Source organism: Phaenicophaeus curvirostris, chromosome 9 (genome assembly GCF_032191515.1).
Source record: "Phaenicophaeus curvirostris isolate KB17595 chromosome 9, BPBGC_Pcur_1.0, whole genome shotgun sequence".
NCBI lineage: Eukaryota > Metazoa > Chordata > Aves > Cuculiformes > Cuculidae > Phaenicophaeus > Phaenicophaeus curvirostris.
In genome coordinates, this window is record NC_091400.1 from 26,664,582 (window position 1) to 26,691,012 (window position 26,431).

Sequence of the window (26,431 nt, forward strand, 5' to 3'; positions counted from 1 at the left end):
AATTCCATATGTTTGGAAGCAGCAGAAAGTGAAAGAGTTTCAATCTAATCTCTTTGATCAGAGTCACTGCTACCAGATAAAGGAACCCAATTTGCAGTTTACAGAGGTTAATGAAAAAAGCATTCTAGAGGGCTGCAGGCAGGGCTGCAGCACAGTCAACCTTCCGAGGCCAGTGTTTTATGGCCACAAACTTGTGCATCAGTCAATGCTAAGACTCCTACTGCAGGTTTTATGGAATCCACAGTTCAATTTAGTTGCAATTTTTGTTTCATTTAATGGTCAGAGCATAAACTGGAAAGGGAAGTGACTGCTCTTGGTGTCCATCAAACAAATATTTGTGGGACTTCGGTATAGGTTTGCCGTATCTCAACTGGGACATGTTAAAAGCAAAGCATTGGTGTAATGCCGAAACAAAAAGATCCCATTCTAAGCACCAGCAACATTCCAGGTGCCTTTGCCATAAGCATCAGTTAACACACTATTGCCAGAGACTGCACATTATGCAGTGATAAATGATAGTATCAATAGGCTGTCATCTAGCATCTATTAATGATGCTTTGTTTTCATTTACACCCTTATAGAGTATTCTTTAATTTCTGTTGTTGTTCTTTCAACTGCTTTATGAGGTTTACTCTAATCCAGAGAGCTTAAAGGTCAGCAAGAATTACAGGTAATAGGGGAAAGCTTTTTGACCAATTTTGTTATTGCGGAAAGAAAAGTTCTTTCAATAATCACTTGAAGCGGTTATTTTTTAAAAACGGAGTAAAGGACTGTGTAAAACAGGCACATATTTTTTAGTTTTAAAACCTTTTATTTCAGATAAAGCATGCTGCTATATACAGAAAAAATGTAATGCAAAAGCAATACAGAATGGGCAACATATTCCTTAAAACTTACAAGATGCTTTTCAAAACTCAGTGCACCAGCAGTACTGTGTATTCTTCTCACTCCTAAATCACTTCTAGCAAAAGGCCATTCCCTCCCAGGTCCTGAGCAGCCCCAGCTATCTCTAGCTTTCATATAACAACAAATTCAAGTTCCCAACAGAAAACTTAGAGCAATGTTTTCAGCAAATGACTTCTACCAGTATAATATATTGAAGAAATACAACTCCGCATTGCTAATATCTCATTCTGAGCAGCATCATTCAACTATGTAACCTAAGGGTGTTGTACATTTAGCAAAGTCTAGCACAGGCTCAGTCTGTTTTCCTTTTCATCTTTCTTTCTCTTACTTAATTATCTTTACAGCAATAAAACTCAGTAAAAGTCTCATTCCTCTTCCTCCTAAAGAAGTGACGTCAATAACTTCCCTCTTATTTTCTTCTAGAACTAAAGTCAAGAGTGTACAATAGTGATTTTCCTGTATACTGAAGTTACATCTGATACAGTAAAGGACAAAGCTAATCTACTCTACAATGAAGAACATGAACCAGGTTATATCACTATTTTTACTGTTGGTGGCAGCGAGCGGATACCATGCTAACAATGGAAATCTGCAGAAGGCAGGCGCTCAGAGAAAGCCCTAGTGGTAAGTCTTTCCTGCATGTGTGATGCTCTTAGGCTCTAACTCAGGACAGCAGTTAAATTTTTTACTGTAATTGTCTGTCTCATGTATTTGCCTGCTAAATGTGGGCTTTTAACTTTTAACATTAAGGAGCTGCGCTGAAAGGCCATGATGCCAATTGCGCAATTTGGCAAAGCGTGGGCTGTTACGTTCCGTTTCAAACCTTTCCCTGTGGCATGAAGAAAGAGAGAGAGAGAGAAAGACAGAGACAGAGAGAGACACACAGAGAAGAAAGAAAGGAGGGAGAAAGAAAGGGGTTAGGGACCATGGCTACTACTCTCCTGCCTTATAACTAGGGCAGTGGCAATTTATTTGGATTTTTGTCTCAGCTTTCAAATCAGCACAAAGAAGACTGAGTGATCCCTTTTGGACCAGGTATGAAAGAGCTTGCAGTTGTTCATTTCTGAGAAGTAACTTGATATGACTTCATATTCTTTGACTTGTGCTTAGTATTACAGGGCTGCTTTTGCTAGAGACGCAGTATAATCCCACTGTTTTCCTTTTCCTGCCAGCAGATTCTCTCAGCTTTTCTCTCCCTGCTCCTCAACTTAGCAGTCAGTGAAAGTTAACTTCATACAAGAGCAAAATTAATGCAAATATTTTCCATTCTGTAATCCTAGGTCAGCTTATACATACGTATATATGTACATGTGGGTGTACATATATATATACACACACACGTGTATTTATATACGTATATGTGTATATCTCCTGTTGTCCTTCCTGTAAGGACCATCAGCCACAGGTTTCATCAGTACTTTTCCACAGCTTTTCTCAGTATAAGTGAGTATAAACATTAATTTGCATAAACCTTTCTGGTCATTTGTGTCAAAACCAGAATAACACGGGATTTTCAAAGCGCGGCCCTGTGAGGCATCAGCCACCTCCTGCAAACACACCCCTGGTTACCTCTGACTGCAGTCCAAGGTGCTCAAGCAAGTTGTAAGCAACATTCAGCACCTCTCAGGAGTTAATCTTGTCTAGATATTCTCTGGTTTAAATTTGGGTTTTGTAAACAAAAAGGGGAAGGAGAAGGATGTGGGATGAGAGCACAGTTACTGAGAAGTACATCAAACAGAATGGAAAATAAATTATTCTTGTTATTTGCAAAACGTATTCTATTCATTACAAACAAGGTAGTTTTCCTCACATTATTTACACCCAAAATGCAAGACAATTGTATTAATGCAGCAGAACTTGAGAGTGAAACCAGTCAAACAGAAATGAACAAGCTGGGCTGGTTTCACTCCTGAGGCTGAAGAAAGCATAAAACAATAAACAGAGTAAAAGCTATCAAATCCACTGATATTTCTAAGTCTTCTGTTCCCAGTAACACAGTCATGCAAGTGGCATTTCTAAAGGAGCCTTGACGTATGAATTCTCAAACTCTCCCTTATGCTTTTAAGTAATGAAAAGATATAAAGTATTCCTAGCTGAAATATTTTTTCAAGTTGCAGTGGAGCACAATGGCTACAGCAGGCTTAGACAAAAATGTAAGAATTCTCTTACTACTTTAAAGATACACCCTTCCATTCAAGGAAAAGGTATTCAGAAACATCTGTTTGGCTTGAAATTGATACCATCCTTCCGGAAAATATTCCGTAACAATCATTACAACAGCAATGGAAAGTTTTCATAGCAACTTTTAATCTTACACATGCCTTCAAAATAGCAGCAGCATGAGCAAAGGACAGTCATGCAATGCGCTCATTAATGTGACCTGAAAGGAATATTTTACCACCTGAAAGTACCCAGGCTTTCTGGGCTCTGTTCAGAGCGTATGTTATGAAGTTAGAAACAGCTATCTAGAAGTGACTACTATGTAAAACAGATCAGCCAAAAAAAAGCTACAAACTTTGAGGCTTTTTTTCCCCCCTAATTTCCACCCCCCTCAAACGTTTGGAAGAAACCTGATCACTGTTTCACGCAGTTCTTGCTGACTGTGCCTTAGAGCTGACACAGAGACAAGAGAAAGCAACAGAGAGTGATCACTCACAGTGGGAAACTCCACCACGCTGTGAAGTCTCTAGAAGTTTTGGAACATGAAGGATTTTTCCAGAATGCTGGCATAGCAGGGGATTAATGCAATACTCAATCTGGCAAGACAGACTGCACAGTTCCATGGAAACCTTTTGCTTTCAGGAGCTTAGGAAGCCTTCCACGTGATCCCAAACTGGGCATGGAGAAAGATGTGGCTGCCTGGAGTAAATACTGAAGAGGAGTTTCTACTCCATTATTGTGCTGGGAGAGTGGTATTAAAGCATGGATTCCATGCATCTGACCTAGGTCCTTTCATCCCTTTATGAGATCCAAAGCAGCAGGGGCCTTGCTAAGAGATTAAACAGAAGTGGTCCAATAGGCCCAGAAGAGAAGCGTACGATGGATTGGTGCATAACCAGGGCTACTGCAAGCAGATCTACAATGTTTGAGGGAGCTACCAGGCCACTAAGATGGGGCAAGCATCATCAGTTAGTTCAGGAAGAGACCCCATTTCATCTTACACCAACTGCACCATACCCATATAACTACCTGGCACTTTTTCCCTTCAGCTTCTGCTACCAAAGAATGGCCTTAAACACCTTTAGGTAACACAGCTCTGGCTAAATATACTCTTAACCATAACTGTCCTCAGGGAAAAGAAGTATAGGAGCGTTACCTGAAAATGACAGGAAGATGTGCAAAGCACTATGGATACGGTCACGTACCTGGAGTTACACTGAACAGAATGTGCAATGTACATACGATGGTATGTTCCTAGATAACATGATATCAGCTGTGTTGAAAACAGTCAGGTTTCCAATATCTAGTGTTTTCCACAGCAACAGACAGGCTACGGGTAGAAGGATTATTTCTTTAGAACAACATATTACTCTCAGCTGCGGACAGGGGATTGTTAAGCTCAGCACAACGCTTTAAATCACATCATAATAAGGATTTGGATGTGTGCTATTACATCAAAACAGATAATGCACAATACTTTTAATAAGAAATAGGCTTGCACATTTGAGGGAAGAATTAAACCCATGAAGGATATAACGTTGAGCCTGATGTTTGAGCACCTTGCCATGAACCTAGGTAAACTGCAATAGAAGGCTTATACCAAACATAAGCTGAGTGTGTACCTGCTGTATTTTCACAGGTAAGACAAGAGACATCTTTCTCACTGATTCAACAAATGTTACTCGCACTGTGATCAAAAGCTCAAAACCTTTGTAGAAGCCACACGACAGTAAAAAGAAAAAAAAAAAGAAAAAAAGAAAAAGGAGAGAAAAGAGATCGAGAATCAAACACATCATAAACCCAGCCAGCAGCTTCAAGTAGGTAATGTTCTATGGGGATCTGACGGCTGCAAACAGAAAATCAGGCTTGCATGCAGGATGCTCCGATTCAACTGCAATTTTTAAGCTAAACATAAAAATCCCTAAATCTATATCCTAGCTGTGTAGGACAATATAATGTGATGATAAGTCTTTATTTCCTTATTATAGTTCTGAACATATCCACTTCTTCAGTGGTTTTGGTAGATGATAAGAAACAAACACATTTATCCACTAGCAAAAGCAGTCCTGTGCTCCCATATTCTACTGATTTGGGTTGCATTTATTCCAGACAAAAAACATAAGTAAATAATTATGGACATGGATGGAAACAACTCCTTTACGGTATCATTTTAGGAGAATCATATATCAATCAAATCATCCAAATAAATTGCTCACCAGTTCCAGTGCTATCACAACATATATATTTTTTTCCAATTACATATTAATTAGTTACCCAGGTCTCAGTCTTCAGAACTCACTGCATTCACACACCAAGTAAAGAACATAGAGCTGCATGTGCAGAGAGCTTTCAGATTCAAACACACGCTCCAGGAATTTTGCACTATCTTTCCTAATAACATGCTAATTTGTTATCCTTTTCATTCAAATGCCTCTCACTGATAGCATTTCAATTTTAGTGTTTTTTTTAAGTAATTGTATTAGAATACATCAAGACCAAAAGATATTAATGCTGTTTTAAAACATTATTTGGTATCAGTAAGGAGAAAACTATTTTTCAAAGTAAGTCACCTACCTTGACCTCCGCAGGGCTTCTTCATCTGGGTCTTGCACTGCAAGCAAAAATTTTTTTCAGTTAAAAAGAGAAAGATATTGGCTTTACAATGAAATTACAAGTTCTTTAGAAACGTATCAAACGCCCATCTGAAGGTGCACTCATGCTGACTTTGTAGTTGTGGATTTCCCACAAACAGCATGAAGGGGAGCTGTTCCCTAGAGCTAGGAAGAAGAACATTAGTAGGCAAGTAGCTATTTCAACTACTTTCTCCTTCCTTTATCTGCAGTGTTTCACAGCTGTAGGCAATGATTCTACAACGAGGGCCTGCTGCTTTTGTAGGAAACCACAAGAGGCAGCAGCAGATTCACATGAGGGGGGAATACTAAGTATCTCACTGACATGCGAAAGGTTCCTGAGCCTCCTCTCTAGATCAGAAACAAGCTCTGAGGTTGGTACTAGCTGGCCAGAAAAACAGCAGCAAAGCTGAAACTCTGCTGACATTCAGAGCAGATCTAGGTTTAGATAACAGGGCTGACAGAGAACCAGAGCTTCAATACAAGTGGTGATCCATGAGTTTTCTTGAGCTTTGGATGTCACTTCTATAAAAAACTGTTCAAAAAGACACATGTTGTTTATCCTTTTTCTATTGAATGGGCAGCGTGGTATGTCGAGGCTGCTGGAAAATGAAAGATTACACTGCAGGGATCTGTTCTGTAAGTAACAGGAACTATTGGGTCCCAAATGCTCTTTTGCTGTACAGTCTGTTATACTTTTATAGTGAGACCCCTGGCAGAGCAAAGGATTTTATTCATAAAGCATAAGGTCAGATGGAACACTTTGATTTCCTGGTTCCCTCAAGTTACAGCCAGGGCTCTCTGATCTTAGCCCTATGACTAAAAGCTGCGAATCGGCCTTCCTTGAGCATCAGTTGCTAATACTGGGGCAACAAAATAAAGGCATGAATCTAAAATCAGGGTGTGGGGGACGTTTTGTTATTGACTTACTGTATTCCGTTCCAGTCATCTGGGCAAGGATGCGGAAAGACTTGGACTGCAGATTGGCAGAACGGCGACTCCAGTCTTCGGTCTCATCTTCAGGCTTGTTCTGAGTTTTAAGCACAGCCTGGTACACCGGAGAGGCACTGTCTACGTGAGGATCTTTAAGAGGAAGGCTACTGCAATTCAGAAAGTGAAACGTTGTGAAACAGCACATGGTAGCTTTCATCCCAACCTCTCTCTCTGGTTCTGTAGCTCCTCATCCAGAGTAACAGCAATCCAAAACATGGCTTTGAAAATACCACTTTAAAAAAAATACATAGATGAATTTTATGTAAATGAAGAATGTCATGGCTCATACTGTCTTTGAAATGGCCCATTATCATTCAAATCTGCATGTTCAAACCAGCATGAAAATGCTTGGGAATGTCTGTTCATGGTTCCTCAGCCAAGGTAGCCACAAGCTTACAGTAGTTAAAGCATGGTGATAAAAGAGAGCATGCCAGGCAAGAACATTTAGTTCTTTTAGCATTCTTGTTCTGTATTATTTCTTACAAAAATGGCCTCATGTTGATAGGATTTTATGTTATGTCTTATTACAGTTTGGGGCTAGTGTATTTTAAAGTTGCAATCTTAGAAATAAAAACCATATTTCATTATAAAAACATAATGCGATAGGCTTTTATAGGTTTTTCTAGAGATGATTATTCTTTGCCAAGCTCTAAATTAAATTTCCAGCTGCTGTAACTCTGGATTCATTGTCTACTAAACATGTGAAGCATAAGAACATCTTGTACTCAAGACTTGCATACGTACTTTGTATCTGTAATCTTTAACAGCAGATTGTGTCTCAGAGTCTTGCGACATCTCTAATCACCTTGCAAAGTGATATATCCAGAAAGAAACTTCCATTTTTACACACCGAAAGTCAAAACTACGAAGCTCTGTAGCACAAGTGAGGTAACCTTTCTTTGATTTATGATGCAAGCTCGAAACAGACTTAGTAACTTAATAGCTTTTTTTTTTCCTGCAAAAATAACTTCTGCATGGTGTACAGTTAAAATTAAATATTAACAGAGCTGCAGAAATGTATGCTGAGGGCATGATGTGTGCTTGGAGTAACTTGGCTCCATGACTTCTCTAACTACAGGGTCTATTTTTGAAGCAAGTGATTTATTGTAACAGCTTTAACATGCTATTCCATATAGAGCTTTGCAAGCACCATGCTCAACTTCATGAAAACTGAGAAATGGCTCTGTTAAAAGTTAAGGGCCATTTGGTCCAGTTAAATCACCGCTATAAAGTTCCAGGAGCAGCCACCTGCTATAAAGCTTGCTTCACTGGTTGAGGCTCAAAGGTAGTGTTCTCTAAGATAGCGCCGTGCAGAGGAAGCCTACAGAGAAGTTGGGTTTGTGATTTGAAAGCCCGAGAGGAATCATGAAAAGCCAAGCAGCATGTCTGGTGTCCTATACAGAGCAAGAACATACAATGCAATAAAAAACATTACCAGGTACTCCCTTAAATGTCAGTATTTTCCAGCTGACACGCTCATCTTCTTCAGCCCTGCATAATATACACTGTTCTAATGGATTTGCACCTCAACATAGCATGGGGTGTGTGCTTCAAGTAAGACTGCAAGGGGCTCAGAAACATGATGTGTGCTTATATATGTTAGGGACTTGACCCCACCCCTTTGGTACTACAACCAATAGACATAGAAGCAGTTTAAATGTGTATGTGTAGATATGTCATTACCTCAAAGGCAGATAAAAAACACCAGAGGCTGGACCACAGATTTCACGGTAGCAATGTGTGGCATTAATATGACATATTAATATCCTTATGGTAGGTGATTAAGGGAGGAAATGGACCTTGGTGAATTAACCTTCCCTAGCAGAATGAAACACACTAAACTGAACTAAATTAATGCAGTACATTGGAATATTTCCAACACTGTCTTTAATGCAACAGGCCTTGTTCTTTTTTTAAAAATCATAATTATATTGTAGATGAGTAACTAGGACATACGGGCCACTCAGTGTGGATGTGTAAAGTGCATCGCATCGCTGATTATGAGCATTTCATAAACGTAAATGTGACAGTTGATTCTTCCAGGCAGCCTACAGATCCACATAACCATGTTAATGCCTCTGCTGTACCTCTTCTTAATTTAATTTTTTTCCATCTGGGTGTGTATATGCAGAAATATCATGCATCTTCAAGCACGTTACTTTACCATGATATTACTGAAAAGAAACTTACCAAATGAGTTTGAGCTTTTGAGGGTTTTTCATATTACAGCCTAAGGTATTTTAGCAGGGTTCAATAAAACATTGCCCCCCCACTTTTCACATCAACACATATCACTCATATCACTCATTGTTATTATTAAAACAAGATTTAGAGACAGTCAAACCTCTTTGAATAAGCAGCAATGCAATATTTTTCTTGGAGTTAATTTTAAACTGTGGTTTACCATGTGAATCACTCCCTGGAGTCATTACTCAAATTTAATTTAGGTAGAAAATAAGTAAAAAGTAAGGAACACTGCAGTGTTTGACCTTAGTGTAGACACACAACAAAATACTGTGACTTTGGATATTCAGCTGATTCCAGCTGTTAAAAAGAACCCAATGAACAGGCAGGTCATGCTGGTAAGTAAGAACTGGTAAGTTCTCCAGCCAAGCTGACTTACGGTAGAGAACACATGAGACTTTAGTTTGTACAATCACATTATTGATTTGGTTGCTAGAAGAGTTAGATGGTAATCCTCACAAAGTTGTTGGATTTATGTCTGATTCGATGACTTGGGAATTTGGCTAAAACTGTACAACAGAATTTAGAAGAGGTTCAACAGAAATATACTCAAAATGTAGTGACCGCATGGTTTTACTGCAACCAACTCTTGGTTCTTGGTATAGCAAAATCAATTAAAACAAAGCAACAGAGTGTGAGAAAAGAGATAAAGTCAAGGCATTCAATTTTTTCTACCTTTAAGTTCCAGCATGAGGTCTGAATAACTGCAATAGAAATAATTTATTTGCCTGCCTTTGCTTTTCCAGTACCTGTGGGTTATTTTCTAAGTGACAAGAGCCTGATTCTGATCTCACTGACTTAAGTTAAAACATTGCTGATTTCAAACAGTTGAACAGGAAAATGAATTCTTATCTTAAGCCTGTCTACTCCTCATCACAAGTAAAAGGATTAAGAAGTGTTTCCACCTCCTGTCTGCCAAAAAGAACCAAAGCCCTTCAGATCTGCAGTCTGAGGATGTTCCCCGTCTTACACACACCTTGTGGCCTCAGGCCTTAGCTCTCACGTAAAATGGGTAGCCGTAAGAAGAGTAATTAAGTGCTGAGATCAAATTACGGGCAAAGAATTGAGACAAAATTAATCAGTACTGCTTTTATATGACAAACTTCTCACACAAATATTTCTGTATTAAACATAATCTTATCTCAGACATGACCAACTAAGCAAACAAAATAACATCCTCACTTTCCACTGCAAACTAAGGTTCCGAATATCACAGAGGTCAAAGCAACCTCTTAAGGAAAGGAGTTACAAGTTTAATCAATTGAATATTACAACAGGTAGGCTGTTGTTATATCAGCACAAACTCTGCCTCTACGTCTCGATTTAAAATGCTGTCTTAGTTGTAAAAAACAAGCTGCTGAGAAAATTGTTCAGTCACTGTTACAAGTTTAAAAGAAAAGAGGTTGCAAAACAGGCTGCAGCTCCCAGCGCAGGAGATTCAGTGCCCTGAGCCTGACTGCACATCGGAATAGGAACAGCAGTTTCTTCTGGGACTCAGCAATTGTTAGTTTTAGTAGTCACATTCCAGAAAAACATTTTTTTTATAGAGTGGATCTTGCAGAAAACGTTTTTTTTTTTCACCATTAGAAGGGAGAAGATGGAGTTGTCCGCACAGAATAATGTTCCACTAGAACTGTCTGATACAAAAGGATTAATGGAAATAATCACCGCATTTCAAAACCACCCATGCGATAGGTGGATTCCACGTTCAAAATAAGAAAAAGAGTTAGAACAGACCTTTTGCTGGTGGTATGTAACACAGCTCTTAGTGCTGCTGGTGCAGCAACTCAGCAGTCCATAAAAATCTGTTTATTTTTTATCTATGTATACAGTCATTCATCTGTTTTCAAGATACAAATATATACTGATATAATTCATTACCACCTTATGATTTATGATTCAAGTCTCTCTAGTTATTCAGAATCTTTAGTTCACATTTCTACACATTAAGGCAAATCCCTAACCCCCTGCAAAATGTGTTGATCTTCCAGTTTGAGTTGAGCTCTTTGCACTTCCCTCACTCTGCCTGGGACCTTCTAGAAAGGGCATTTCCTTCTCCCCAGATCACAGCATGGTTTGATCTCTTCCACAGGTGAGAAAACATGATGAGGTTTTCCAGCAGAGCAACTCCTGTGTCTGAAACTGCATTTGAGAGATTCTTTTAATGTGCAGTTTATAAAATGAAAAGGATCCATGTGCTCAGCCGTGAAACTTTATAATCATCTGCTCAGCTAAACAGGTAAAAATTTTTTGAAAGTGCTATTTGTATTATATCATGTTACAGCATTTAGTAGAAAATGCCAATACATCATAAAAATATCTCATAATCCATGACTATGAAAGATGTGAACTATTATAAAGAACACAAATAGAATGAATGTAAGGTGTCCCTGCCCATGGCAGGGGGGGTTGGAACTGGATGACCTTTAAGGTCCCTTCCAACCCAAACCATTCTGTGATTCTATGTCTCTACTCACGCATATGGAGATTCACTGAGTCAAAACAATAAAAGGTTTTGCTTGGGATCCATCCTTGGGGAGAGTTGTTATAACAACGGATTAATATGAGTGCAAAAAACCAGCAGGACAAAAGAAAGAATTAAAAAACAAATAGAGAAGAAAAAGCCATTAAAAGGGAGCCCAAGCAAATACATAAGCCACTGCATTTTGAATAAGCCTGCAGCTAACATACACAGCAGGCTGCTACACCTGTATTTTGGTGTCACATGAAAAGAAGGTAAGTTATATTTTGGGTGGAAAGATGCCCGATAAAGAGAAACCTGGCTGAGTTCATTGCACATGTAACTTCAGTTAAGTCATAACAATCGTAGACAAGATTATTATCAGATAAGATTACCAGAAACATGCACTGGAAAAGCAGATTTCTTAAAGATCAATGGATTTTGCTGTAGTCCAAATGCATATGACACATGTACAGTATGTAAACTAGGGAGAGGGATAATGCAGCACAGCACTCCATTCTGAAGAATAAAACAGTAGCTGGTACTAAATAAATATTTTGCATTCTTCAAAAATTCCACCCCTGCTTTATTGCATGTAACTCAGTGGTTATTGCAAAGCACGGTCATTGCAAAGCCACCCAGTGCCATATACAGAGCACTGAATAGATTTGTGGGGGGGTTACCAATTCTAGGAAGAATATAAAAAAAGAAATATTATATTTCCTAGCTCTTCATTCTTTTAACTTCAAAACAACGCAATGCTTTCAAAAAGAGGATCTAGGATTGATTTGTAGTGTTCACATGTAAGATACTGCAGAAAAAAAAGCATCCAGGAAGAGCTGCTGTGTCATGCATATAGAGACTGTTAGACGTACCATGCAGAGAAGGAGCATTCCACAAGAGGAAATAACCTTACCTAGCAAATTCTCCACCCTGGGCTTGTGCCTGGCCTGCAATAGCATCCATGATAGCATCTTGGGAATACATGCTGATCGGGGTGTTATACTGGGCGTGAATTATGGTAGCCTTGCCGCCGAGGCCCTTCACCTCGATGGGTTTGTGTGTAGACAGGGCAGAGTCTTTCAGGACATTGGGGTTGAAACGCTCTGTGAACTCCGGGCTGGGTTATGCAAGAGTGAGGTTCGACAGGGAAAGGAGGGGAAGAAAGGAGAAAGGTGTGACAGTCAAGTGAGAGAGAAAAAGCACCAATAGAGGAGTGTGCATCTCTGTTCACAGCATCTCACCACAAAAGCTTCCAGTCAGAGGAGAAGAGACAATATCAGCATAACAAGTAACAGTCAAAATCTGCCTGCACTGAGGGATGACATTTTCGTGCTGGGTTACAGATGTGTAAAGAGAAAAAAGGGGAAACTGTTGTCATTGTGTAAAAAATCAGGACAAATCCCTAAGTATTTATGACCCTTACATCTATTAAATACTATTCTTACGTGCATACAGACATGTAAGTGTGTGCACGTACACACACACACACGTATCTATGCACGCCCGTGGACATACTGCAGCGAATTCCCAGTTCATTCACTGCATCCACTCCTTCTTTCAGAAGGGTCCTACAAAATGCTAGGAAGTGCAGTGGGGTGAAGAGATGGCAGGTCCTTCATTATTTAGAAGGTCCCAGCACTTTCTGTCTGGATTATTAATCACAGTGACATTTAGTACTTGTGGTTTTTAATCTTCAACACTTTTTTCACAAAAAATAAACTTATCTTCCCCACATCTCTCTACAGCATGATAAATGCGCAGTCTTGGATCAAAGCATCCTACTTCCAGTCAGCAGGACAACAGCAGTTGGAAGAGCAGCCACCACGGCTCCATTTATGAGGAAGGATTTTAATTTGAGAAATTGAGCCATGAGCAAGTTAACTGCGGTTCCCATTGCGACACTACGAGTCAGTTTAATGTCAGACATCAGCTAAAGAGCAGTTGGCTTCCTTGTAGTGCCTGACCGTACAGTGTTGTGGTCCTAGAGTAAGGACTGAGTATGGCCTGGAGTTTCAGTGAGCAAGCTGAACTCGGCTGAAGTGGCTGCTCTTCTCCAGCCTATCAGAGGTCAGGTGAGTCTCTCACCTGCTCTTCCTGCCAGAAGCATCAGGAGGATGCCAGCGGTATAGATTCCAAATGGTAACCAAACTGATGATTCTGTCCTTTGGGAAATAATGGATATTTCACAAAGGTTCCATTTTGAACTGAGCCCCAAAGCTGGAAGCGGGTATATCTCCCCTCCAAAAGAAATTCTGAAAAACGTAACCCCTCTTGATTGGAACAATTTTCCTTTTTCAGTTTAAAGCCATTACACTACAAGTTTATCAGCTAATATTAAGTCTTCCACAGATTTTTTTTTTATGTGAGCGAACAACAGCTTCTCTGGGTGGCAAGGTGAGAACACTGCCTGTCTGCCCCAGAGGGCGGGTGTTAAAACTGAACCCTCGACGTAGCACGGAGGAAAAAGAAAAATCCAGTAAAGGTGGCAGCCATCCGACAGTATTCCAGGAATTATCAAAGGCAGTGGGCCACCTCTGAACCCAGCAAGTGGAATCCACTTTGTTTTCAGCCTTTTGTTTGGTGGGATGCCCTGACTGAAGATGGACAGTGAGAGAGATACAGTCGCATATCACTCATGATACTGGATGTAACATTAACAGCCACACGCTCGAGGAACACAGACATAAAGATGCACGTGCTGTGTTACAGCCGTAGCCTTTAGCTACATAAATCAACATTCATGGGAGGAAACCGGGAGTCTGTATTATGCATTCAAAAAATGAAAATCGCCTTTTTACAAAGACATTTTCACATTTAAGATATCTCTCCATTAACTATTCATCATCCGTGACGATATTATTATCACACTAACAGCATCTGTGGAACAGTGATGTGCAGAGACGTGCAGGGGGTTATAGCATTGACTTTTCAGCATGCACATGCCTTACTTTAACAACAGTATCTCTTTTCTTTCTCATGCCCTAAAGGACCACACAATAATTAAGAACACACAGGTCCTTGAGATCTTGAATTTAGTGTTCCCTTTCCCTCGCACTGTTAGGAATGTTGAAGAGGTTCTAAACCCAAGATGTAAGACTGTGTGAATGAAAAGACAGAGGTTAAATGTGCCCCTTTTAAAGAATAAAGCTCTTCTTAAGGAACAAAGTTCAAAGCAATTAGTTTCCTCAATCAATTACAAAACCAAAAACTAATGATCTTAGAACAGCCTAAACTTCCCTTCTGGTAGCAGCAGTAGTGATTTAGGCTTTCATTTGTGGCATCTAAACAGTTTCAGTGACCTCTTTCAAGAGGTCATAGTCACAATTACACACACCAAGGCAAAACTTGACAGAAGTTAACAGTTTTCTCATAAAAGTAAGAGAAAAGGGTACAGATTTTCAACTGCAGAGTTTTCCGTATAACTCTGGAGATAAAAATAAGATCTTAGTGCTTGGAATGGGTGCCATGCTCTAGGGCAAAGTGGCAGAGCAAAGGCCCTAGAGACAGGCAAAGCTCCTCTGCAAGATGAATGGGATTTTTCTGCGAGGCTGGAAAGGGATCAGGAAATATAAATCCCACACCAAGTAAGATTAAAAACACCCCTATAATGTGACTTCTGCCTTCTAAGACAACTGTAATAGAATAATTATCAATGTAAGTTGGACAGAGTTTCGTCACTCCAACATCTGTGTGACATCACATCCAAATCTCATTAAAATCAACAGAGAACTCCAGATCAGTGTAAATTCTAGGCATTATTATTTCAGCTCCATGTGTTTTACTTCTGACCTTTTCCTGTCAGTTTAAATTTGACATTTAGCTAATATAATTATTTATTTGTGTCAGTCTCAGGTGATTTCTGGACAACACTCAGTTCAGAGACAAAGAGTGGGAATTTAGAGAAAATCCTCTGCCCTTAGAAAACTAAAGGTCGAAGCTGAGGACTCTCTGAACTTTCCCAAATGAAGTACAACAATAACATTTTTAAATCAAGTGTTGTTTCTTGTTTGGGCAATGTGTTTACTATGGTAAATTACATTTTAGATCATTTAGATGGGGCTTTTAGGAACAGGACCCAGTAGAATGTTTCCCTGCCTATGGCAGGGGGGTTGGAACCGGATGATCCTTAAGGTCCCTTCCAACACAACCCATTCTATGATTCTATCTTTCCATATCAGTATCTCATACCAATCTAAACTTGAATTTTAGTGGAGTGGGACTTGGGAAATGAATTTTAAAACCCATCATTAATAATACACCAAAAAAAGGCTCCCCAAATCCTGAAGGCATGAAGACAACTTAAAGAGTTAGGAGCAGTTAAACCTGGACTGCAGAGGCAAAGCCATTTGAAAGTATTTACAAGAACTGAGCAAGCTCAGCTGCTGACTCCATTTGCAGCACTCGGACATCACCAAGAAATGCGGAACACGTGGTGTGCTGAGAAGGGAGCACCACTGGACACCAGGGGCAGGGGCACGGAGCTTGCCAGATACATCACATTTCAATAAAATACTTCCAGTTGCAAGCAGCCACAGCAGCAACACAGGGAATCATGCTGCCCCAGAAAACAAATCTCCACACACAAGGCGTAACACAAGTACTTGGCACTATAGAGCAGCGATACTAACTTGGCAGGGCTGTTGGTTATGACCTAAAAGAAGAGAAAAAGAACAAACAACATCAAAACCAACCAAACAGAAAAAGTCAACAGTTTTAGAGTGCAAAGGGCAAAAGGTATTTACAAAAGCTTGCCAAACCATTTTTCAGACCATCTACAAGTAAGAAAAAATGTAAATACGCGCCTGAAAACACCAACATGATTAAGAAAGGAAAAAACAGGGATTACGCTGATCCACTAGGACTTAGCAGGGTAACGTGGCATTTTCACTGACCCTTGAACATGATTTTATTGCTGTGCATCTCTAAAAGCACTATTAGCATAGTGTACGGAGGGAGGGAGCGGAGGGGAGAAAGAAGCATTTGCGGAGGATATTCTCAACTGAAAACAGCAAGTGAGTGGTAGGGATGATATTCTTCCCTCAGATACTCAGCATTCAGGGATGAAGTCAGTTCTCCTCAGGCCGCCCTCAGAGCTGGTATTGCAAGACTGAGTTTTTGGTCTCTTACGGGCTGGAGGACATCCAAAGAATATACTGGGAGATGTTTTTAATCTAAGACTATGGAAAATGCCTTTATATTTAACAAACTATTGGCCCAAATCTGACTGTACCTATACTATGCCAACAGTGGAGTGAACCAATTAATTTCAGGACAGTCATTCCTCATTTATTCCATGTGAAATGAAGCAAGTCCATGCATTATGGGGGGCTCTTTTGATATCCATATCTGGATATTTTATTCATTCTGGTATGTACACAGCATGAAAAAACCATACGTTCATGCTGCATCCTGCTTCACTGCATAAACAAGAAGCGACTCTGGCTTGCACTGTAATTCCGAAGAAACACTAAACAAAACTCCTTGTAAGCCTTATGTGGGCCAGAGCTGGGAGCGAGGCACAAGTAGTGTGCTGGGACTATAATATCAGAGTATTTGCTAATAACGCTTCCTGTTGGTTACACAAAAAGCACCAATGGGCTAAGACATGTATTTTTTCTTCCCAAGCTTAGAATACCCATATTTTGCTTTTATATTCTTGGGTGAAGAGTAATTCATCATATTGTGCACTAAATAAGAAGGAAGAGAGTCCAGGATCAGTTAACAAACGTTTCTTATTTAGCTGCACAGAATGCTGTTGACAGAACTGGGCACAGATCCCTCCCCAGCTGGCTGCTGTAACATTCCTGGATCTGGGATTGATGTGAAATACTGGACAGCAACGTTACACCATCAGAGTGACATTCTAACTGCTTTTGCCTTGCAGAACCTTTGATATTACTGCTGCATTTTACATACATTGGCACCGGCTCATCCAGCTGCCTCTTTCACGATCAAAAATCTCCAGTAAGCCAAAGCTGCAGTAAAGGCTTCACACTTCTCCATTTCCACGGAAAAGCAATCCCAGATCATCTTCTGCAGGTACCGTTCTTCAGGCTCTTGGATTAGAGACTGTTTTTTTCTAACTATAAACCCTACATTAAGCCAAATATATCAGCCCGTTGCAGGAACCAGTAGAGATATATTAGGAATAAGCTGTAGCCTGCAAGCACATCAGTGCTTGCACATCCTATATCCATTTTAGGTATGGGCAGGACAGCTGGGCCCTCATTTACAACGAAACACACTGTAATAGAATCATTTTCTGAAATGGACTCCAACGCCTGCTTTAATCTTCTAATTCAGGCTTCTGCTTTACACATAAAATAATACTTTAAAGGCAGAACTACAGTCCCTAAAATACACATTAATAAGAAGAACCCTTTATTTGCATATAAAAGTATGTTCAGAGATAAAAATCATGATGTGCACTCCCTAAGAACAGCTCAACAGCCACATGTCTTGCTGAAGATTTTTTAGATGCGAGAGGCTATTATAGTTTCTGTCAAAAAGGGCAAAGCTTTACTTCTCCTTACGTGATGAGAAAATTCTCTCCAGTTCAAACCCACACATGATTTTAGCTAGAGTCTAAATACGGACACGTATGGAACACCCAACTTGCTGCTCAGAGGTCACATAGCAAGAAACTGGTAACCCAAGCCACCTGGCACGTACTGTGGGACAGGTATTTACTGCCCTTGACCTACAATGTGAAAAATAACTCACACAGGAATGAAAAAGAACCACGTGTTACAAGCTATGACTCACTCTTGATATTTATTAATACTCCCCTTTCCAGAGCTTTCAGCACATCAAGTTCCACACTCCTAACAGGGCACCTCTCTTCTTCACCCTGGGCCAGGGTGATAAAGCTTTAATATTAAAGTGTATCTGAGAAACAGATGCTTTGTTATTCTTCGCAGATCAAGGAAATAATCTCAGTATTAATTTTAGCTTTCTGATAGGATTTTTGAAAGGTTTTAACTAAACCTCTGACAGCAATTCACACTATTAAGTCTAAATGATGTGGAGAAGAGGACACCAATGAAATATATTTTAAGATCACCTCTCACACCTGAATTTTCTTATTGCTTCTACAATACCGCTAAGTGCATGTTCATGAATGCGTAGTAAGTTCACAGTTTTGGAACATCATAACTACACAATTTTTATACAGTATCTCATGTTGTACTGTATGTGGCTGTTGTCATACTATATGACAAGAACAGCTACAACAAAGCCCAGAACTGGCTTTGCATAGCTCGCAGTGCCTCCCTTGTGCCCCCTTTCACATACATCCACAATGACACCAAGTCCCCAGGCAGTTACAGGTTCCATGTTACTGTCCACAGAGCAGGAGAAGTGGTGGCTGCCCCATTCCTGAAGGTGTTCAAGGCCAGGTTGGATGAGGCTTTGAGCAGCCTGATCCAGCGGGAGGTGTCCCTGCCCACAGCAGGGGTTGGAACTGGATGGGCTTTAAGGTCCCTTCCAACCCAAACCATCCTTTCATTCAGGGATAACACTCAACTGGGAGGTGGAATGACAGGATTGTTGAACTCTGAATTTTCTCTGCATGTAAACAGATGCATATAACTCTCAATCTCAGAGGAATTACCTGAAAAGATACATGCACTTAGTAGCTCTGGGCTCATTCATCTTTCCAGATTGTTTCGCTGCTGCTGGATAAAGGCTGAATTTTTTTTTTAACAGAACATTCAGATGATTTCTCCTCAATTTTCTTATTTATTCATTAGCACTACATGTACTATGGGCAGATACACAGCAATTCCCTAAAATTTCGTTCAAATTGAACCAAAATAAATCTCAGGTGGTTGTTCTAAGGTAGAACCTATAGTTCAGAGCACTGCCACAGGTGTGCACTAATGTGTTCCCAAAAAGGAGACAGAACACGGAAAAGCAGCAGAAGGGAGACAGTGAAGTATTTCTTACAGGTACATCTGTTTTGCACGCCAGTAATCCCTGTCACATTACGTAGTCTTATCCCAGCACGCTCTGGAAGGAACAGAAGGGTTCACAGTGACTTCAATGAGCGACTGATGCCGCTGTGTTGTAATCCTGATAACAAAGAAAGAGCTGAGCCATCCCAGACAGCCCCTCACCCTCAGCGATAGTAAGTAGGGCTGTGGAGATGGTGGGAGAAAGACAGCAAGATACACTCCTGGGAAACTGCCTATTGAAATAAGACAAGGAAAAATTTTGCTCAAGAAAACTGTAAATGGAGAGAGAAGCATTCTGAGGTTTATTTTGCTGATCTTGCTTACTAACTGATACTATTTTCTTTTAAACGCTAATTGCTTTTCCTAATTATCATCCAGGATGAGAAGGGAAGATAGGATTTTTTCAGATAAGCTAATGAGGATTGTTAATGCCAAGTGCTCAAGAGAGTATAATGAATCATCTAAAACGCTCAAATCATCTAGAGCACATATTCATGCTCTTTTATAAGGATAAAATATCATTACTTTGCTACAATTTAAAAACCCCTTGGTTTTACTCTTGCAAAAAGCTTTTGCAATGGGATATAAAATACTTGATAATCTGCATTTGCTATCAGACCTCAAGAGGATCGTTTTAATTTTCTGTTTTTCCTCACACTGCCAGGTCCCTTGTGCTGAAAGTAGACTTTTTCCCATTTTCATAACAAGAAATATATCTTCATTTTAAATAAATACAAACACATCAGAGATTCATTTGCAAATCAATACACAAAGGCAGAAAAATTAGGAAAACCTGTTTGACTGTGCATTTTCTCATGTACAGTAGTCCAAGCTCCTCACTTCACAAGCCTGTTAATGAGACAGCTGATCTGCCATACAGCAACACTGAAAACCTTGACAGCAACTGTCTGGGATCAGACTGGATAGAAATAGAGATCATTCCTTATCATATACAAATTAACAGCAAAGCTAACAGATGCGAGGCAGGCAACATTCAAACCAGAGGATTCAGAGTGTTGCAATTTGACTTATTTTGCACAGGAAAGCCAATACATTAAGGAAGGAATTGCAGCGGGACACTCCAGTAGACAAGCACGTCAGATTTGCTGGTCAAAGCAATTTCTCCAGATTAGATCTGTTTTCTAGCAGCTTTTATAACAGCCAACAATGATGCTGGGTTCTGTAAGACCACACACATTAGTTTAAAATGTTAAGTGCTAGAACCCTGAGATGATGGCAGTTACCACAGTTGCAGTGTTCCTCCTCATGCTCTGGTGACTATTGCCAATACTGCAATTCAGATACCAAAGACCAAGAGTTATTCTGTAGTGGACTGTGTATATATTCTGAGGGATACTGGAAAATGTAATGGTTGTTCCAGACCTTAATAATGATTACCAGACAGATGCACAACAGGGTAGGTACTATTATACTAATTTTTCAGCAAAGTCATTATTTATCAATATATTAAATATTTTACCCCGTTACCTACCCTCTAGGAAGTCCACCTTCCGAAGCCCTTCGGTTGAGACTTAATTTATGCATCTCAGCCATCTCCCTTAGAGTCTCTGCTGAGTAAAGCCCAATGGGGTTGTTATACTGCCTCGCAGGGCTCAGCTGGTGCAAAGGACTATTGCCATCGGTCAACATGGGGCTTAGCTTTGACCCTAGATTACTCTTTGCAGGTGAAATGTCAGGAGTCACAGATTGAGAGGACATGGAAGATCTAACTGCAGTAGTCTTTAAGTAGGAAGAACTATTTGAAAAGCTGATCTCTTGCTTGTTGAGGTAGCCTGAAAACGTTCCATTGGTTGCTAAAATACTACCCACAGGCCCAGTCGCCGTGTTAGTTAGAGGACCGAAGGTGGTTCTGTTGCCATTCATTTCCCAAGCAGGTTCCTGTAGTAGCAAACATGCAGGCCAAGAAAAGAAAAAAAGAAAAGAGCAATCATAGAACACATGCAAAAATAATATATCTGCAATTACTGCTTTCTAAACATTCATAAACTGGCAATAAATAGATCGGGGCGGAGCATCCAACCTTTTCAGGGAAGATTTTCAACAAAGCAGCGCATTGTTTCAAAATAAGGGAAGCAAACCATACTCAGTCAGGCATCGTCACATTGCTTTTTAGTTGAAATCAACAGATAAAACTTAATGTTAAAAAAGCATTTGCTTCTAGTCAACCCCACAGCAAGAATTTTCTATGAAGACAACACTACCAATTAATTTCTAGGATGATCAAGAAATCTTAAAAATACCTCGAGGTAAGAATCATTTGAGATAACAAACAAACATTAATTCAATGCTATTATTATAATAACATAATGATTCTAAGCCATTCTGTTTTCCACGAGCACACTTCAAGTTATGTTGCTTTCAGAGGCTCTGGGTCATGCTCATCAGGCCATGCAGCACAGTTAGCAAAGAGACCAACAGGACTCGCAAACAGGTTCTGCTCAACAGATAGTATGCTTCTATTCTGATCATTTCTACATAATTTCCACCTGAAGGAATGTGTACGTGAGCACGCAGGTGATGGGGGTATGATCCTACAGTCACGTCCCAGATAATATTCCCAACTAGGACAGGGGATGTGTTGTTGTCTTAGTTGAAGTCATGGGAATCTCTCCTACCATAGAAGTCTGTGCTGGTGCTCAAATTAGAAGCATTCAACCCAAACCCCATCATGGAAAAATGCAGCAATGTGCTTCAGGTTCGTAAACGATTTGCTACTAATGCGGCTTAGTGGAAGCACAATAAAAGGTAGTGTCAAAAAAAGAAAAATACTGCTTTTCAGCACCATGATGCAGGCAGCAAGTTGTCGCAGGAGCTCTGAGGAAGCTTCCTGTAAAACTGCTTATTTTGGCTTAAACACTTTATCACTGCTTCTGCCCTTCAGTTCAAGCTCGTTTGGGTGCAACACCATCCAGATTCCTGGAACTGCAGGCTACTCGGCACTGTGTGGGAAGCACAGAGCACAATTTGGGTTAAATTGCCTCATTTCCTGCCAGCTGCTGGCAGCGTGTAGTGACCACAGTTCTATGGCTTTTTGGAATCTGCCTAACTGCAGTAAGGACAGTTTTATCAGAGAGGAATACAAACTTCTCTTTCAGCAGAGAATTTTATACCTTTACTCTCAGGTTTTTTTTATTCTTGAGCCTCTGAAGGCTCAGAGACCAAAAAAATAAATAAAAAGATTCTAACATTATTTTTAACATCGCTTTACTGTTTGCCTTTTGAGTGCTGGAACTCAGGAGCACATGTTTTAAAATAATGAATTACATAGTTTCCAAAGTGGCTATTTTATTCTTCACTTTTGTTTGTCTGTAATTTTGCACTTCGGATAAACAATCGATAGCTGAGGTACCCAATAAACCACTTGAAAGCTTGGAAATTTGTAGGTTTCTCTTGAGCCATGGTATCAATTTGTAGTTTATCTCAGCAGTTTAAAATCCTGGCTCCAGCCTAGCTTGGGCTACGTTGCCTTTGCCACCAGAGAAGGGTCACTCCCACCTCTCCCTGGGTACATGCGGTTGTCATTGGTACCCAGAGGCTGTGATGCTCGCAGTTAAAAGACCTGTCAGTGACGCTGCCAGCGGGATGCAGTCCAGCTCTTGGGGACAGGGACAGGCAGGGGACATTATCCTGAAGAAGAGATGGAGCCCACAGCCTGCTCGCAATGAGCCAGCAAAGAGGGGGTGGTGGCCTGCAGTAACATTTTCTGTCTTTTGGGCTGCCACTGCTCTGACTGCTCTATTTAACACCTTACAGGTATATCCCCCATAGCCTTGCACCAATCACAGCCCTGAGAAGAATGTGGCCTCTGGCTTCCTACTTTTGCTAGTACTGGTTATCATTACTGTCATTGACTGATTTCGATGCTAAGGTTCACAAGATAAATATAAAATATTTTCTTGCTGGATTTTTCTATATTGAGTATTTAAGTTCAGGGAGATAACATGTGAAAAATCAAGATAATATGGCCTGATTACTTAAAATTAATTGCAAAAATAACCCCTAAAGTCTGAGGGTATAATTAATCATAGCATTAAATACATTTTAGAAGTTTTGAATCAAAAATGTGAATCAGATTAAAATGAACTAAGAACATTTTTCTTAGTAACAAACAGGAAGAGATTTTAGCTGGCATTAATAGCTGCCTGAGGCTGTAGAAATAGATAATCCTAAAAGCATTTTTCAGAGTATTACTTTTTAAATTAATACATTTGAATTAGACTTCAGGCATTATACTCTGTCATCGAAAACAGCAAATAATCACCCTCTAAGTGGCCTGCTGCAAGCTCCCATGTATCATTAAACAAAGGAAAAAACAGATATTTCTCTCCAAAAATGTGTTTTAAGAAAGGCATAAATGCAGAAGGCCACATCAATGAATTAATTCACCAGTTTTGCAAATGAATTTTGCATGCTCGCAGAGAGGGATGATACAAATATTAGAGAAAAGCCACCAATACAGAGGCAACAGAGAAGAAAATGGATATTCCAGAGTTATATTTGTTACCTTGAAAACTCTGGATTTTATCTAAAGTTCCCATGGGTTTCCTTTCTATGCCCTGTAATAAAGGAATGCGCAAGGAGATCTGATTACAAAGTAGCAGTTCCAACTGCTAATGAGAGAAATGCCAGGTATTTCTGTAATGAAAATGCATTGTCATCGGTTTTGTGTTACTGGACACTAAGAGCAGGCAAAGGGAAAATTATAGGACCTGCATGAAAAATGGTGATTGATGATTTTGCTCACCTTTAGGACATGAACAGAGTTCTGGTTTCAACCCTCAAACAGTTTCTAGCTGGAATACTAGCACACTGGCCACTCAGCACTAGAGTCCCTTGAACCCACAGTCCCAGGTTAGCATTTCCACTTGAGTTAATATTTGTGGCCGTTCTAAGGGAGGGGTTTCCCCTGTGGATGGGGAGAAAGGGATGAAGAGAGAAGCAGCTAGGAGAGCAGCTGTGTCACTTCTTCAAAAGAACTACTGCCCAATAATCAGCTTGCTTAGCTCTTTCCTGTTGTGACTGACAAAGATTCCCTTACTCAGTTTATTCCCAGCAGGATATTTTGGATTTTTTTCTCCAGTTCAGCATAAAAAACAGATCAACGCGACATTTCTGAAACAGTTTCTTCCATGGGGAGGGGTCTCATTTCTAATACTGAGCAGCAGCACAGCTCTTCGTGTTGCATCATGTGAAACGCAGCCAACGGTAACAAACGTTCCCCTGTTTTCCATCTCTCTCATCCCACTCTGTCTCACAGTCTCTGTGGCTGGAAAAGAAAGCTAACAGTTCAAAGGATGCAAGCCTGATGCTACCCTTCAGCCGACCAGAAGAGGAGGCTCTGGTACTGAGCAGCAGGCTTCTTCCCTCCACAAAGACGCTGTGATCCTGCAGCAATCCCTTACCACAAGGCGAAAATTGCGGTTTAGTTTCCCAGTGTAACCTCAGTGAATGAGCTTAAAACTGATAAATGCAGAGGAGTCTCAAACATTTGGGAATAGAAGGAAGCTATGAATCAGCTTAAATTTCATTCTGAAAATTTATTATTCTTTTCTTTATAAATATTCTATTTCTATGAAAGGCAAATGCTGTATCAGAGAAGTGAAAAGCAAATTTAAATTGGAAGATATAATACCAGCTTTCCAGGTTCCGTTCCTTTGACAGCCCGTTTTGTTTAGCTATTACTAAGACCATACAGTCTTTATCCACCTTTTGCACTTCTCAGAGAACAATTTTAACACTATACTAATGAATTTGACCTCCCAACATGCCCAAGAAGCAGCTGCTACTTTAAACTGCTTATAGAGGAAAGGAAATGGAGGCACCATGGCTTTAAAATGACTCTGCACAAAGACAGCCAACAACTTATGAGGCAGCCAACAAATTGTGTTTGGCTCAGCCAGCCCTTCCATCCTGTGCTTTACTTAAAAGGTCAATCATCCCTTCATCTATTTTCTCTTCACCGCATAGGTTCCCAAATTTGGCAGGAAACAAATCCTAAGCAAGATGAGATCCGCACTGGGACTCTGAAATAAGTGCGTTCAGTACAGTTTCATGAAAACACTGAAACCAAAGAGACTGTCTTAATACCTTTATGCAAATGGACAAACGTTAAAGCTGTGCTTAGCCTTATAGCTTCAGCTTAAACATTTTGAACAGCATGAAGCTACATCTTCACCTGTGCTGTGCCTCCCTCTGAAAAGCTGTAGGAACTCACTGACTGATAACTGCTTAGTTACAGTCCTTGGATTCATGCTTGCTCTCCCTGTTATTTGAATGTTTTCAGCATTAGCTATGCTCTTTCTTCCAGCAATGCCAGACCTGTGCAAAAGAGACGACTAAATCTTTTGACTAAATCAAAAATGGTTTGACTATACCAAATCAAAATTGTTTCAAGTTTGAGATTAATGCCAGGTAAGGAAATAGTGAAACTGCAAAGCAGTCAAACTTTTATTATAGTAAAACTATTTATTTATTACAGACCTGCAACTCGGGGCCATACTTAGGGCTGCAGAACCTGTATCAACCATTAACATCGATCAGCTCAGGAATGTAAGGACAGACTGTGTGTTATTTGTGGAATTTGTACAAGTTTTTATCATTGTGAAGAACTCTGAGGTTTTTATACCTTCCTTTACATGTTTGTAAAAGAACGTATGTTTATTTTTCTAAAACAGAAAAAAAACATGATCAGAGCAGTTGGAGAAGAAATACATGCCTGAAAATTAGTGAAAGCTGCAATCAGATCATACAAGAGAATTTATGGTTTATATGGGACACTGAACTTGGACATGCAGATTCGCCAGCAAACATTGCCATGTCTTAACCCTGACTCAGAGAAAGGTGAGAAAAACTTCTCCTGATGTTGGAGGATAACACTGTCACAACTGTCTTGTAATGTAGTTTTTTTTTTGCTGTTTTTTTGGAATTCAATTGAATTCGTTCTTATGAAACATCCAAGTATAAACACTGTCAAGCAGTGATCTGGAGGTGACATCTTCTGCCTATATGTCATAGAACTCACAGTTACTAGAAATAATAAAGGGGCAAGCAAAGGAACT

The 26,431-nt window shown here is 40.0% G+C and overlaps 1 protein-coding gene across 12 annotated transcripts in view; it reads right to left on the reverse strand.

Moving 5' to 3' along the window:
- LDB3 (LIM domain binding 3) overlaps positions 1-26,431 on the reverse strand; it is a 120,599-nt gene that overhangs the window by 41,858 nt on the left and 52,310 nt on the right. For 9 of the 12 annotated variants that reach the window (XM_069863489.1, XM_069863500.1, XM_069863498.1 and 6 more), the window contains 3 exons: positions 20,845-21,251; positions 6,627-6,796; positions 5,641-5,677 (listed from right to left, as the gene is read on the reverse strand). In XM_069863489.1, the coding sequence (XP_069719590.1) occupies positions 5,641-5,677; positions 6,627-6,796; positions 20,845-21,251 (614 nt within the window). Of the gene's footprint in view, positions 1-5,640; positions 5,678-6,626; positions 6,797-12,310; positions 12,515-16,025; positions 16,049-20,844; positions 21,252-26,431 lie in introns of all 12 variants that reach the window. The other 3 variants (XM_069863496.1, XM_069863493.1, XM_069863497.1) reach the window with 1 other exon arrangement.